General features: G+C 45.2%; 2 protein-coding genes across 3 annotated transcripts in view; one reads left to right on the top strand and one right to left on the bottom strand.

The window, feature by feature from the left end:
• Positions 1-10,324, top strand: part of alg6 (ALG6 alpha-1,3-glucosyltransferase) — a 54,394-nt gene extending 44,070 nt beyond the window's left edge. For both annotated transcript variants that reach the window (XM_078561318.1, XM_078561316.1), the window contains exons 12-14: positions 6,810-6,878; positions 8,445-8,643; positions 10,052-10,324. In XM_078561318.1, the coding sequence (XP_078417444.1) occupies positions 6,810-6,878; positions 8,445-8,643; positions 10,052-10,249 (466 nt within the window). In that variant the 3' untranslated portion in view covers positions 10,250-10,324. The remainder of the gene's footprint in view (positions 1-6,809; positions 6,879-8,444; positions 8,644-10,051) is intronic.
• itgb3bp (integrin subunit beta 3 binding protein) overlaps positions 7,256-13,054 on the bottom strand; it is a 67,242-nt gene continuing 61,443 nt past the window's right edge. The window contains exon 7 of the mRNA XM_078561319.1: positions 7,256-8,095. Within this exon, the coding sequence (XP_078417445.1) occupies positions 7,992-8,095 (104 nt within the window). The 3' untranslated portion in view covers positions 7,256-7,991. The remainder of the gene's footprint in view (positions 8,096-13,054) is intronic.

Here is a 13,054-nt window from a genome sequence, read left to right as displayed (position 1 = left end):
ATCACGCACTATCTGCACGTTCATGGAGTGGAAGCCCTTCCTGTTGACGAAGGCACCGGGCTCACCTGCTGGCGCCTTGATGGCCACATGTGTGCAGTCTATTGCACCCTGGACATGGGGGAAGCCAGCAATGGCCGATAAGCCTCTGGCTCGCTGTGCCTGGTCTCAGTGGAAGGGGATGAAGGTCAGTGCACACCTGAACAGAGCGTCTGTAACCTGCTTGACACAAGTGTGGACAGCTGATTGGGAGGCACCACAAAGATCACCCACCGAGCCCTGGAAGGAGCCAGAGGGATAGAAGTTGAGGGCAACTATGACCTTCAGAGCCACTGGCATGGGGTATCCACCCACACAGTTAGGGGAGATCTCAGGGCCAATCATCTGACAGACGTAGTTGACTGTCTCCCTTGAGAGTCAGAGCCTCCTTCGGCACCACAACTCAGACATATTGAGGTAGCTGCTTCGCCACCTGTATACCCTGGCAGCAGGATAGTGGCGTCTTCTGCAGCGCCTTCCACCTCTTGGCCCTGCGCCCCTTGTGCCTGCACCTGTCCTCCCAAAGGTGGCTCCCCTGGAGGATGAATGTGCACTCCTGGCCTCCTGCTCCTTCTAGCCATCCCTTCCTCCTCAGAGGAGCTGCCTCCAGTGGACATGTCAGAACTCATACCCAGGCTAAGGGGAGGCTCCTGGAAAGCTGCAGGCCCCGCGAAAGATTACTGACTGCAGAGTGCTGAGCTGAAGGTTCAGAGGACACAGAAAGCTGCTGGGGTGCGTACTGAACTGCTGCAGATCACATAGGCAAGTTTAAAATACTTTCTCCAATAAATGCTCCACAAAGCAGATTGACGAACCCACTGAGCCCTCTTATCCCGCCCAAGGATGAGATTCATAGAAAAGTCTCTTACCTGTCTGCCAGTTGCGCCTGTGCGCCGACCCAAAAATCGCATGGGCACCTAAAAATCGCCGTCAATTGATGAATTAAGGGCCTTAACTAGCCCTTTAATAAATGGTGGGCACACGTTGAACTGCATCACACGCCTGCCTAGCGAAATATCGCGATGGCACGCGATGACGTCAAGACGCTGGCCCTACTTCACCGCACGTCATTTTACACGAGGACGTGCAGGCCCATCCCCGCATGTCAATCTGAAAATTCTGCCCCAGGACCCAGATTTGGGTGTACAAGGTGCAATTTCAAAATTTGCAGATGAGACAAATTTGGAAGTTTTTTGTGAACTGTGAGGAAATAGTGATAGACTCCATGAGGACATAGGCTGGTGGAATGGGCAGACATGTGATAGATTAAATTTAATGCAGAGGAGTGGGGGAGTGATATATTTTGGTAGGAAGAAAAAGGAAAGACAATCTAACATAAAGGGTGCAATTCTAAAGGGGATGTAGAAAGAGAGATCTGGGTTGCATATGTGCACAAATCATTGAAAGTGGCAGGGCAGGTTGAGAAAGTGGTTAGAAAGGCATACCAGATTCTGGGCTTTATAAATAGAGGCATTGAGTACAAAAGCAAGGAAGTTATGATGCTCTTTACAAAACACTGGATCAGCTTCTACTGGCATATTGTGTCCAATTCTGAGCACCACACTTTAGGAAGAATGTGAAGGCTTTAGAGGTGGTGCAGAAAAGATTTATGAGAATGGTTCCCGGGATAAAAGACTTCAGCTACGTGAATAGATTGGAGAAACTGGGGTTGTTCTGCTTAGGGAAGAGAAGGATGAGAGGAGATTTGATAGAGGTAAAAACAAAAAGCTAAAAGCTACTGCGGATGCTGGAAATCCAAAACAAAAACAGAATTACCTGGAAAAACTCAGCAGGTCTGGCAGCATCGGCGGAGAAGAAATCAGTTAACGTTTCGAGCCTTCATGGCCCTTCGGCAGAACTGAAGCATAGTTAGAAGAAGGGAGAAATATAAATTGGTTTAAGGTGGGTGGGGGGGGCGGGGGGTGGTGGTGGGGGGAGAGAGAGACACATTGAGGGTGTGGTGATTGTGGAGATGAGCAGATAATCAAAAGATGTCACAGACAAAAGGGTCAAAGAGGTGTTTTGTCTGAGAAAAGTGCTAATTAAGAATGGAGGACAGGATATTCAAAGTACAGCTCTAGTGGGGGTGGGGTGGAAAGGCTAACAAGGTTTTAGTTTTAGATTTAAAAATAATGGAAATAGGTGGGGAAAGAAGAATCTATATAAATTATTGAAAAAAAAGCGGGGGGGGGGGGAGTTTAAGATCTAAAGTTGTTGAATTCAATATTCAGCCCGGAAGGCTGTAAAGTGCCTAGTCGGAAGATGAGGTGCTGTTCCTCCAGTTTGCGTTGGGCTTCACTGGAACAATGCAGCAAGCCAAGGACAGACATGTGGGCAAGAGAACAGGGTGGAGTGTTAAAATGGCAAGTGACAGGGAGGCTTGGGTCTTTCTTGCGGACAGACCGCAGGTGTTCCGCAAAACGGTCGCCCAGTTTGCGTTTGGTCTCTCCAATGTAGAGGAGACCGCATTGGGAGCAACGAATGCAGTAGACTAAGTTAGGGGAAATGCAAGTGAAATGCTGCTTCACTTGAAAGGAGTGTTTGGGCCCTTGGACGGTGAGGAGAGAGGAAGTGAAGGGGCAGGTGTTGCATCTTCTGCGTGGGCATGGGGAGGTGCCATAGGTGGGGGTTGAGGAGTAGGGGGTGATGGAGGAGTGGACCAGGGTGTCCCGGAGGGAATGATCCCTACGGAATGCCGTCAGGGGGGGTGAAGGGAAGATGTGTTTGGTGGTGGCATCATGCTGGAGTTGGCGGAAATGGCGGAGGATGATCCTTTGAATGCGGAGGCTGGTTGGGTGATAAGTGAGGACAAGGGGGACCCTATCATGTTTCTGGGAAGGAGGAGAAGGCGTGAGGGAGGATGCGCGGGATATGGGCCGGACACGGTTGAGGGCCCTGTCAACGACCGTGGATGGAAAACCTCGGTTAAGGAAGAAGGAGGACATGTCAGAGGAGCTGTTTTTGAAGGTAGCGTCATCAGAACAGATGCGACGGAGGCGAAGGAACTGAGAGAATGGGATGGAGTCTTTACAAGAAGCGGGGTGTGAGGAGCTGTAGTCGAGGTAGCTGTGGGAGTCGGTAGGCTTGTAATGGATATTGGTGGACAGTCTATCATCAGAAATTGAGACAGAGAGGTCAAGGAAGGGAAGAGAAGTGTCAGAGATGGACCATGTGAAGATGATGGAGGGGTGGAGATTGGAAGCAAAATTAATAAATTTTTCCAGGTCCCGACGAGAGCATGAAGCAGCACCGACGTAATCATCGATGTACCGGAGAAAGAGTTGTGGGAGGGGGCCGGAGTAGGACTGGAACAAGGAATGTTCCACATACCCCATAAAGAGACAGGCATAGCTGGGGCCCATGCGGGTACCCATAGCCACACCTTTTATTTGGAGGAAGTGAGAGGAGTTAAAGGAGAAATTGTTCAGTGTGAGAACAAGTTCAGCCAGACGGAGGAGAGTAGTGGTGGATGGGGATTGTTGGGGCCTCTGTTCAAGGAAGAAGCTAAGGGCCCTCAGACCATCCTTGTGGGGGATGGAGGTGTAGAGGGATTGGACATCCATGGTGAAGAGGAAGCGGTTGGGGCCAGGGAACTGGAAATTGTTGATGTGACGTAAGGTGTCAGAGGAATCACAGATGTAGGTGGGAAGGGACTGAACAAGGGGAGAGAGAAGGGAGTCAAGATAACGAGAAATGAGTTCCGTGGGGCAGGAACAGGCTGACACGATCGGTCTGCCAGGACAGTTCTGTTTGTGGATTTTGGGTAGGAGGTAGAAGCGGGCCGTCCGCGGTTGGGCGACTATCAAGTTGGAAGCTGTGGGAGGAAGATCTCCAGAGGAGATGAGGTCAGTGACAGTCCTGGAAACAAGAGGTAGGAGGAAACTCGCAGACATTTCCTCCTACCTCTCCCTGGACCATGACCCCACCACAGAACATCAAGCCATTGTTTCCAGGACTGTCACTGACCTCATCTCCTCTGGAGATCTTCCTCCCACAGCTTCCAACTTGATAGTCGCCCAACCGCGGACGGCCCGCTTCTACCTCCTACCCAAAATCCACAAACAGAACTGTCCTGGCAGACCGATCGTGTCAGCCTGTTCCTGCCCCACGGAACTCATTTCTCGTTATCTTGACTCCCTTCTCTCTCCCCTTGTTCAGTCCCTTCCCACCTACATCCGTGATTCCTCTGACACCTTACGTCACATCAACAATTTCCAGTTCCCTGGCCCCAACCGCTTCCTCTTCACCATGGATGTCCAATCCCTCTACACCTCCATCCCCCACCAGGATGGTCTGAGGGCCCTTAGCTTCTTCCTTGAACAGAGGCCCCAACAATCCCCATCCACCACTACTCTCCTCCGTCTGGCTGAACTTGTTCTCACACTGAACAATTTCTCCTTTAACTCCTCTCACTTCCTCCAAATAAAAGGTGTGGCTATGGGTACCCGCATGGGCCCCAGCTATGCCTGTCTCTTTATGGGGTATGTGGAACATTCCTTGTTCCAGTCCTACTCCGGCCCCCTCCCACAACTCTTTCTCCGGTACATCGATGATTACGTCGGTGCTGCTTCATGCTCTCGTCGGGACCTGGAAAAATTTATTAATTTTGCTTCCAATCTCCACCCCTCCATCATCTTCACATGGTCCATCTCTGACACTTCTCTTCCCTTCCTTGACCTCTCTGTCTCAATTTCTGATGATAGACTGTCCACCAATATCCATTACAAGCCTACCGACTCCCACAGCTACCTCGACTACAGCTCCTCACACCCCGCTTCTTGTAAAGACTCCATCCCATTCTCTCAGTTCCTTCGCCTCCGTCGCATCTGTTCTGATGACGCTACCTTCAAAAACAGCTCCTCTGACATGTCCTCCTTCTTCCTTAACCGAGGTTTTCCATCCACGGTCGTTGACAGGGCCCTCAACCGTGTCCGGCCCATATCCCGCGCATCCTCCCTCACGCCTTCTCCTCCTTCCCAGAAACATGATAGGGTCCCCCTTGTCCTCACTTATCACCCAACCAGCCTCCGCATTCAAAGGATCATCCTCCGCCATTTCCGCCAACTCCAGCATGATGCCACCACCAAACACATCTTCCCTTCACCCCCCCTGACGGCATTCCGTAGGGATCATTCCCTCCGGGACACCCTGGTCCACTCCTCCATCACCCCCTGCTCCTCAACCCCCACTTATGGCACCTCCCCATGCCCACGCAGAAGATGCAACACCTGCCCCTTCACTTCCTCTCTCCTCACCGTCCAAGGGCCCAAACACTCCTTTCAAGTGAAGCAGCATTTCACTTGCATTTCCCCTAACTTAGTCTACTGCATTCGTTGCTCCCAATGCGGTCTCCTCTACATTGGAGAGACCAAACGCAAACTGGGCGACCGTTTTGCGGAACACCTGCGGTCTGTCCGCAAGAAAGACCCAAGCCTCCCTGTCACTTGCCATTTTAACACTCCACCCTGTTCTCTTGCCCACATGTCTGTCCTTGGCTTGCTGCATTGTTCCAGTGAAGCCCAACGCAAACTGGAGGAACAGCACCTCATCTTCCGACTAGGCACTTTACAGCCTTCCGGGCTGAATATTGAATTCAACAACTTTAGATCTTAAACTCCCCCCCCCCCCGCTTTTTTTTCAATAATTTATATAGATTCTTCTTTCCCCACCTATTTCCATTATTTTTAAATCTAAAACTAAAACCTTGTTAGCCTTTCCACCCCACCCCCACTAGAGCTGTACTTTGAATATCCTGTCCTCCATTCTTAATTAGCACTTTTCTCAGACAAAACACCTCTTTGACCCTTTTGTCTGTGACATCTTTTGATTATCTGCTCATCTCCACAATCACCACACCCTCAATGTGTCTCTCTCTCCCCCCACCACCACCCCCCACCCACCTTAAACCAATTTATATTTCTCCCTTCTTCTAACTATGCTTCAGTTCTGCCGAAGGGCCATGAAGGCTCGAAACGTTAACTGATTTCTTCTCCGCCGATGCTGCCAGACCTGCTGAGTTTTTCCAGGTAATTCTGTTTTTGATTTGATAGAGGTGTTCAAAATCATGAGGGGCCTAGACAGAGTAGAGAGAAATTGTTCCCATTGGCAGAAAGAATGAGAACCAAAGGACACTGATATAGGGTGAACAGCAAAATGACCAACAATGACATGAGGAAAAATCCATTTACACAAAGAATGGTTAGTATCTGGAATGCACTGCCTGAGACCACGGTGGAGGCAGATTCAATTGTGTCTTTCCAAAGGAACTGGATAATTATTTGAAGTGAAAATACTTGCAGGACTACGGGGGAAGGGCAGGGAAGTGGGGACTAGTTAAGTTGCACTTGCAGAGAGCTGTCATAGACTCATGCAAGGGCTGCATTGCCTCCTGTGTTATTCTATGATTCAAGTGTGAGAAGTTTGCAAATCGTGTGAGCAGTTGGAGAATATATGGTTATTTGTCAGATAGTGAATGCCAATATTGACTGTGAGGGCATCACTATAGAACCCTACCCAGTTAAAATGTATGCACTTTCAGCTGGGCTCATGCTGCTCACCCTACCAAAATATTGAGACCATTTCTCAAAGCCCTAACATTGCCCTGGCCGAGATCAGCTGAAGGAATATAGACTGAGGACAAACCTCCGACCTTCCTGATTTTTATGGCTCAGTACCACACAAGACAGCATGTCTACCCATATATCCATTGCCATATTTCAGTTCAGCTCTGTGCAAGTTTTCAATTATGTATCTTTTATTTGTTTTGTTTTCAGACCTATATTATTGCTCCTACATGAAATTCCTTTCATGGCAACTTGGTTTTTGCTTGTATCAACTTTTAGGTAAGGTCAGTTTTTTTTTGTGTCAGATCTCTGAATGGATGCTAATTAATAGATTCTGTGGAAGTGCCTTGGCCTTACAATAGGTGGTTTTCCATTTCCTCCCCTGTTTAAAGTGACAAGGGACTCGTGATTTAAAAAAGCTCTTTGTAAGTTGTGCCCCTTGCATATAATTTTAGTAAACATCAGTCACCTTTTTCTTTTAAACATTCATAACATATTTGGGCTGTTGTGTTTCCAAAGTTTGTGCTGTTACAATCCCCATGAAGACCAATAACTTTTAAAATAAGAAATTAATTTTCCAATGTCCAATGGAAAGATTTTATGTTTTAAGACTTATTGTAATAAACAAACTAAAATCAACATTGACTAAAAATAACTTAGGCAACTAATACACTATACTACAGAAAAGACACTTTCCCCATTAACCAGTTAACACAACTGTAAACCTCATGCCACATTTATATGTTACAGCACACTTTCATAAGATATATAGCCTCGCAGTGCCAAATTCCCCCCAGCTATCCAACAAGTTCTCTTCTCCCTGCTACACTAGGGCAAATTTCCAGGGTTCTTTCAAAAGTCCCTTCACTCAATCTCCTAGTTATAATCAAACTAATTCCCAGCATCGAGGCACCTTCTGGTGACTTCTTGATCTTAAGTCTACAAGTTCCATCTCTTCAAACAGGAAATCTGTTCTCACCAGCATTCTGCTTGGTGGTTAACAAAAAAACAGTCTCTCCCTCTGCTTGGCACAGCAGCCACTGTTTTCGGTCTTCCCCACCAGTCTATCTGACTGAGATTGAGAGAGAGTCTGTATCCAGCAAGACCAGCTGCCCTTCTTTTGTGTCAAGGTGTGAAACCCAACACTTGAGCTTCTATGAGTTTCTACCTGGACTTTAACCCCAGGAGGAGCTGCAGATGCCCCCTCTCACACCTGAGGGCCCTCACGTGTCACCTGCGTCACACCATTTCTGCGAGGCAGGCACCAGCGTAGATACTCGCACCTCGGTGGGCATTGGAACACCGGCTAGTGTCCCGGGATACACGAGGCTATGCTCCGCTTGGAGTGCGTAGTGGAGGAGTCTACGCGGAGCATCACTGATGCAATGAGCCTCATGCTTCCTCCATGGAGAGAGTGGCGACTAAATCACATAGGCCTGTTTCCGGATGGAGTTCAGCATGATTACCATTCCCCATTCCTGGACATTCTGTTGTACCTTAAATTAAAAGAGACAATTTAAACACATAAAAGAACAAATAAACTTACAAAGTCTTGCTTTCATAACAGCACTAAAAATCATTTATTCATTCAGCCTTGGACAACCCCCAAAATCTTTTGGGAAACGTCCAACAAGCTTGTTCATAGATCAGCCCAACCTATCGACCTTCTTACCATGCATCACTAAAGAGAATAATTGGTGCTGATATCAATGTTCTTAATCTTCAGATGCCAATACTAAGTCCAAGGATGTGGTTTTAGTTTAATGAATTAGTTTATTTCTTGTAGTGTTACGGAGTAAGAATGAAGCTTGTTAATTCACACTCTATTTTGTTGTATCCATGTAGCATGTTTCCCCTGTTGTTGAAGGATGGACTGCTCCTTCCTTACACTGTTACCTCTTTCGCCTTCCTCCTTGTCACAACAAAGTTGTTGTCAGCATTTGATAAAGTGTCATTGGAGGATCTGCGACTCCAGCCATTTTCCCAGGGTGTGAGGAGGTACATTCCACACTTTACAATTCCACCACGTCTTGCAAAACTTACAGTAAGTAAATAACAGCTTTTTGAAAATCATTGTTTTAAAATTTGTTTTCAGTTGTGAAATGTTAAAACCATGGAATCAGACCTTATCCTGTCATGTCTGGGACCTGGACTCAAATCCAGCTTAGACCAATTGGATAACTGGAGGTTGGTTAGCACTAAATTAGACATTAGGATGGCTGGTGCAGGAAATAGAAAATAATCACAACAGGGTGCTTTTCTAAATTTGAAGTATTGTTGCTGAGGCAGAGAAGCAAGAACTGTGCATATAATTCATGGTACTTAATGGGGAAACACTTAACGTTAGCACCAGATGACAAAACTGGGGCCGAACACTTTATTTTCCAGTTTGACTTTCTATAACCTTGATTAATTGCAAATGGGTCTTTACATGAGATGAATTTGAAGATGTTTAGCCCAGTTCTGCTAGTTATGGACCCACATCCCAAAACAACTCCTCAGTTGACATAGACCAGTACTAAACTGGCTGTCTGACTCAAAGACTGTAGAGATGGCTGTAGTGGAGAATGGAACATTAGTAGAAAATGAAAGAAGGAAAGACTTGCATTTATATTGCACCTTTCAAGATCTCAGGATGTCTCAAAGCAGTTCACAGTTGTTGAAATACTCCTGAAATGTGATCACCTTTTTTAAGGTAGGGAATATGGCACCCAATTTGCACAGTGCAAGATCCCACAAACAGCAATAAGGCTATGACCAGATCATCTGTGTTTTTAATTTTGGTTTAAGAATAAGTATTGGCCAGGATACCAGGGAGAATTCTCCTAATCTTTTTCAAACTAGTACCTTAGAATCTTTCACATCCACTTGATAGGAAAGGCAGAGCTTCTGTTTAATGTTTCATCTGAAATATGGCGCTCCTGAAAATGCTGCACTCTCTCAGTAAAGTACTGGAGTGTTAGCCTAGATTTTTGTGTTCAAATCTCTGAAGTGGAACTTGACCTCTGGTGAGATTGCTACCCAATGAGCTATCATCAATAAATGAATCAAATTTAGAGAACGGTTCTTGATACCTTTATTTTTTCCTTCACCAAGAAATCTAGTTGAAGGGTCAATACCAGTGATGCAGAACACCACCAAGGTATAAAAGGGAGCAAAAGACAAAGTTCTTCAAAAACTTGGGTAACAATAAACGTAGATTTTAAGAGATTGTAGACTGTAGAAGGAAAAGCTGAGGCAAGTAGTTCCACAAGTTATGGCATCCTGGGAAACATTGAGCCAAAGTAGGAGATGGATGAATGAAGAGTGTACAGGATGTTATATTTGCAAATGAGAAAAAATATATGTGTTCTAATATTTGGACTTTGCAGGCTTAAAAGCCGAAGATATATTGAAAAATGTAACTTAAAATATATGAAAACGAGAAACTGCTTTTTCTTTTATTCCTACAGTTCCTTCTATCTGTAATTGCCATGGCCACCCTTAGTTTGATAACTGCAACGCTAGCTCCTCCTCCACAACTGCCAGACTTATTCCCTGTCCTGGTGTCTCTATTTTCCTGCATCCACTTCTTGATCTTTCTGATGTACTTCAACATTCTGCATTTATCAGAGCCCGTCTACAAGAAGCATCAACGGAAAGTCAAGTAAAGCACATGTCACTGCAAACCTAGGAATTAATTATATTGTCTGTAAAGCACAGTAAATAAAAGCTGCTGTTTTAAATCCTAATGCCAAAGACTATTTTTTTAAGCTCTACACAGTAGCTGCCTTATTGGGTCACTTGGCAAACGTGCCATGTGGTATGAAGCAGTCTGTGTCCACATGCAGCAAGACCTGGACAATATTCAGGTTTGAGTTTGAGTGGCAAGTAATATTCACACCTGTTCCACTTCAATGACCATCTACAACAAGAGAGAATCTAACCATCTCCTCAAATTTCAGTGGCAATAGCATCGCTGAATTCACCACCAGCAACATCCTAGGGCTTACCATTGAAACTTAACTGGACTTAGCCATATGAATACTGTGGCTATGAGAGCAGATCAGAAGCTGGAAATTCTGTGACAAGTAACTCACCTCCTGACTCAACAAAACCTGTCCCATCATCTACAAGGTACAAGAAGGGAGTGTGATGGAATATTCTGCACTTCCCTGGATGAGTGTAGCTCCAACAACACTCAAAGTCAACGCTATGCAGGACAAGCAGCCCTCTTGATTGGTACCCCATCCACCACCTTAAACATTCACTCCATCACCGACGTGCAGTGGCAGCAACGTGTGCCATACACATTGCAGCGACTCACCAGACTACTTCGACAGCACCTTCTAAACTTGTAACCTCTACCACTTAGAAGGACAAGGACAGCAAACGCATGGGAACCTGCAAGTTCCCCTCCAAGCCACAAGCCATCCTTACTTGATTGGATATCACCATTCCTTCACTGCCGCTGGGTCACAATTCTGGAACTCCCTAACAGCACCGTGGGTGCACCTACACCACAGAAAGACTGCTGTCAAGAAGCCAGTTTCTTAGGGATGAGTAACAAATGCTGGCCACGCCAGTAATGCGCATATCCCATGAAAGAATTTTAAAAAAGAACTATATGTGCCATGAGCTAGGATCCTAGATCTACGCTGAGCTAGTTAATCGTAGCCAGAACAACTACATATGGGAGCAGTATCTTTGGTTTAAGGTGACAAGAAATCCTCCAGGATTCCTTCTCCATTGACCTCTGCTGGTTGTGTTTGACCACCTGGTAAGTGGATTTGGGTTTACATGTGATGCCCCCTGTGATTAGTATTCTGTTGCCACTCATTGTCTTGTACAAGTATATAAGCTTGAACAATCAAGGCCAAATGACAGCCAGCGATAGTTTAGACTCTAGCATCAGCCACTTCACCTTCAAGATAGGTGAAGAAACTAAAAAGAAAATGCCCAGTTCATACTCCAACTTGCTTACCTTTTGATCTCAGCTACAGTTTGCAAATAGAATGCTAAATAGGGAGAATGGAGAAAATCAGGTGGTGTGTGCTTCTGGCTGCAGGAAAAAGAGAAACACCGGTGATGATTTAAGAACAGGCTGCCCTCCATGTAAAGAGAAAAAGATAGAAAAACAAAATCTAATGAAAAGTAACTCTAACTCCCAACCCCGTCCTCCTATTTTCAGCATTTTGAAAGGAAAGTTAGTCACTGAATAGAAACATAAGTCTTGCTTGGTTTCAGTTTGGTTTCAGTCCACTTAATCTGCATTTTTGCCAATTTTTTTCACTTTCTCTTGAAAGTGTTGACTCCTGCTGGAATATTGAGCCCTCTACTATTTTCACTCGAGATAATTTTTCATGTATGTATCTAGCCAGTTATATTATTAGACTACCATAACCAAGTCCTATCTTGCTAATTGAGGTTTAAAAATGCCTTTTTTCCAGCAGGCATCAATGGGTAGCAATTAGGAGTGGAAATCCCCAATTTTCATTTTTCAGTCAAGCAAAGCAGGTGTCCCTATTGTTACTTGGGCTGAAATCCATTAACTCAACATATGTGGAATTAAACACGGCACTTTTTGGCTCATGTAGCTTGACTCAGTTACATGCAACCCTTGCCAGCTGAGCCATTGGAGAATTCACATAGTTAACTGTTACTTGAGTTTGTACATTCTCAACTCAGTTCCTAATAGGCACTGGCACATTGCACATAACTGTCTACCAAGTTGGCAATCTCTGAGAGGATGGCTTGAGTGAAAATATGCTGCACTGGGATGTTTTTCTGGAATTGAGATGTGTTGAGCCAGAGCAAAGGGAACTTCACATCTGACCAATGCTGTACCCAATTAATGGTGATACAGGGAGCACAGACTACATTGTATGTTTATTCCTCCGCATTAACATCCCTAGTCTTGTAGGACAAAAGGAAAACAAACTGCAGGAGAAAAAATTTGAGAAGTTGTGCAAATCTATTAAGTTGATATCCAATGTTAGTTTAAAATCAGTGTAGAAAATTTCTCCATGTAGAACTTGAAATCAGTGTCAGCATTTTATTTTTTATAAAATATATATAATATATACCAAATATATGTATGTAACATAAACTGCTGACAATGACGAACTACAGCCACCTTGAATGTAGAGCTTCTTGTAATGTTCTATGCACAGAGGAATAAATACAAGATCTAATATTAATAGTGAAAGCAACAAATCCATTAACAAATGTTTAAATAAAATGAAGATGTAAGTTTCTGAAGGCCACACATTCCCACCTGCTTTCTCATTTCTCTTCAGTAGTTTATTTGCGTTTTAATGGGTTTTGGAATTTAGAAAACAGCACAACCATGAGGTGGGCAAGATTCTTTGCCTCCTTCAGCTGCACTGGAAAATGGCATTCATGACATTCTGAACAGATTAAGTGGACTCTGGTAGCGGCATTGCCAAGGAGAAAACGCCAGTTGATGGTGACTG

This window comes from Cetorhinus maximus, chromosome 17, assembly GCF_964194155.1.
Source record: "Cetorhinus maximus chromosome 17, sCetMax3.hap1.1, whole genome shotgun sequence".
Lineage (NCBI taxonomy): Eukaryota > Metazoa > Chordata > Chondrichthyes > Lamniformes > Cetorhinidae > Cetorhinus > Cetorhinus maximus.
The sequence above is the reverse complement of the archived record's forward strand: the minus strand, read 5'-3'. Positions and strand labels throughout refer to the sequence as shown.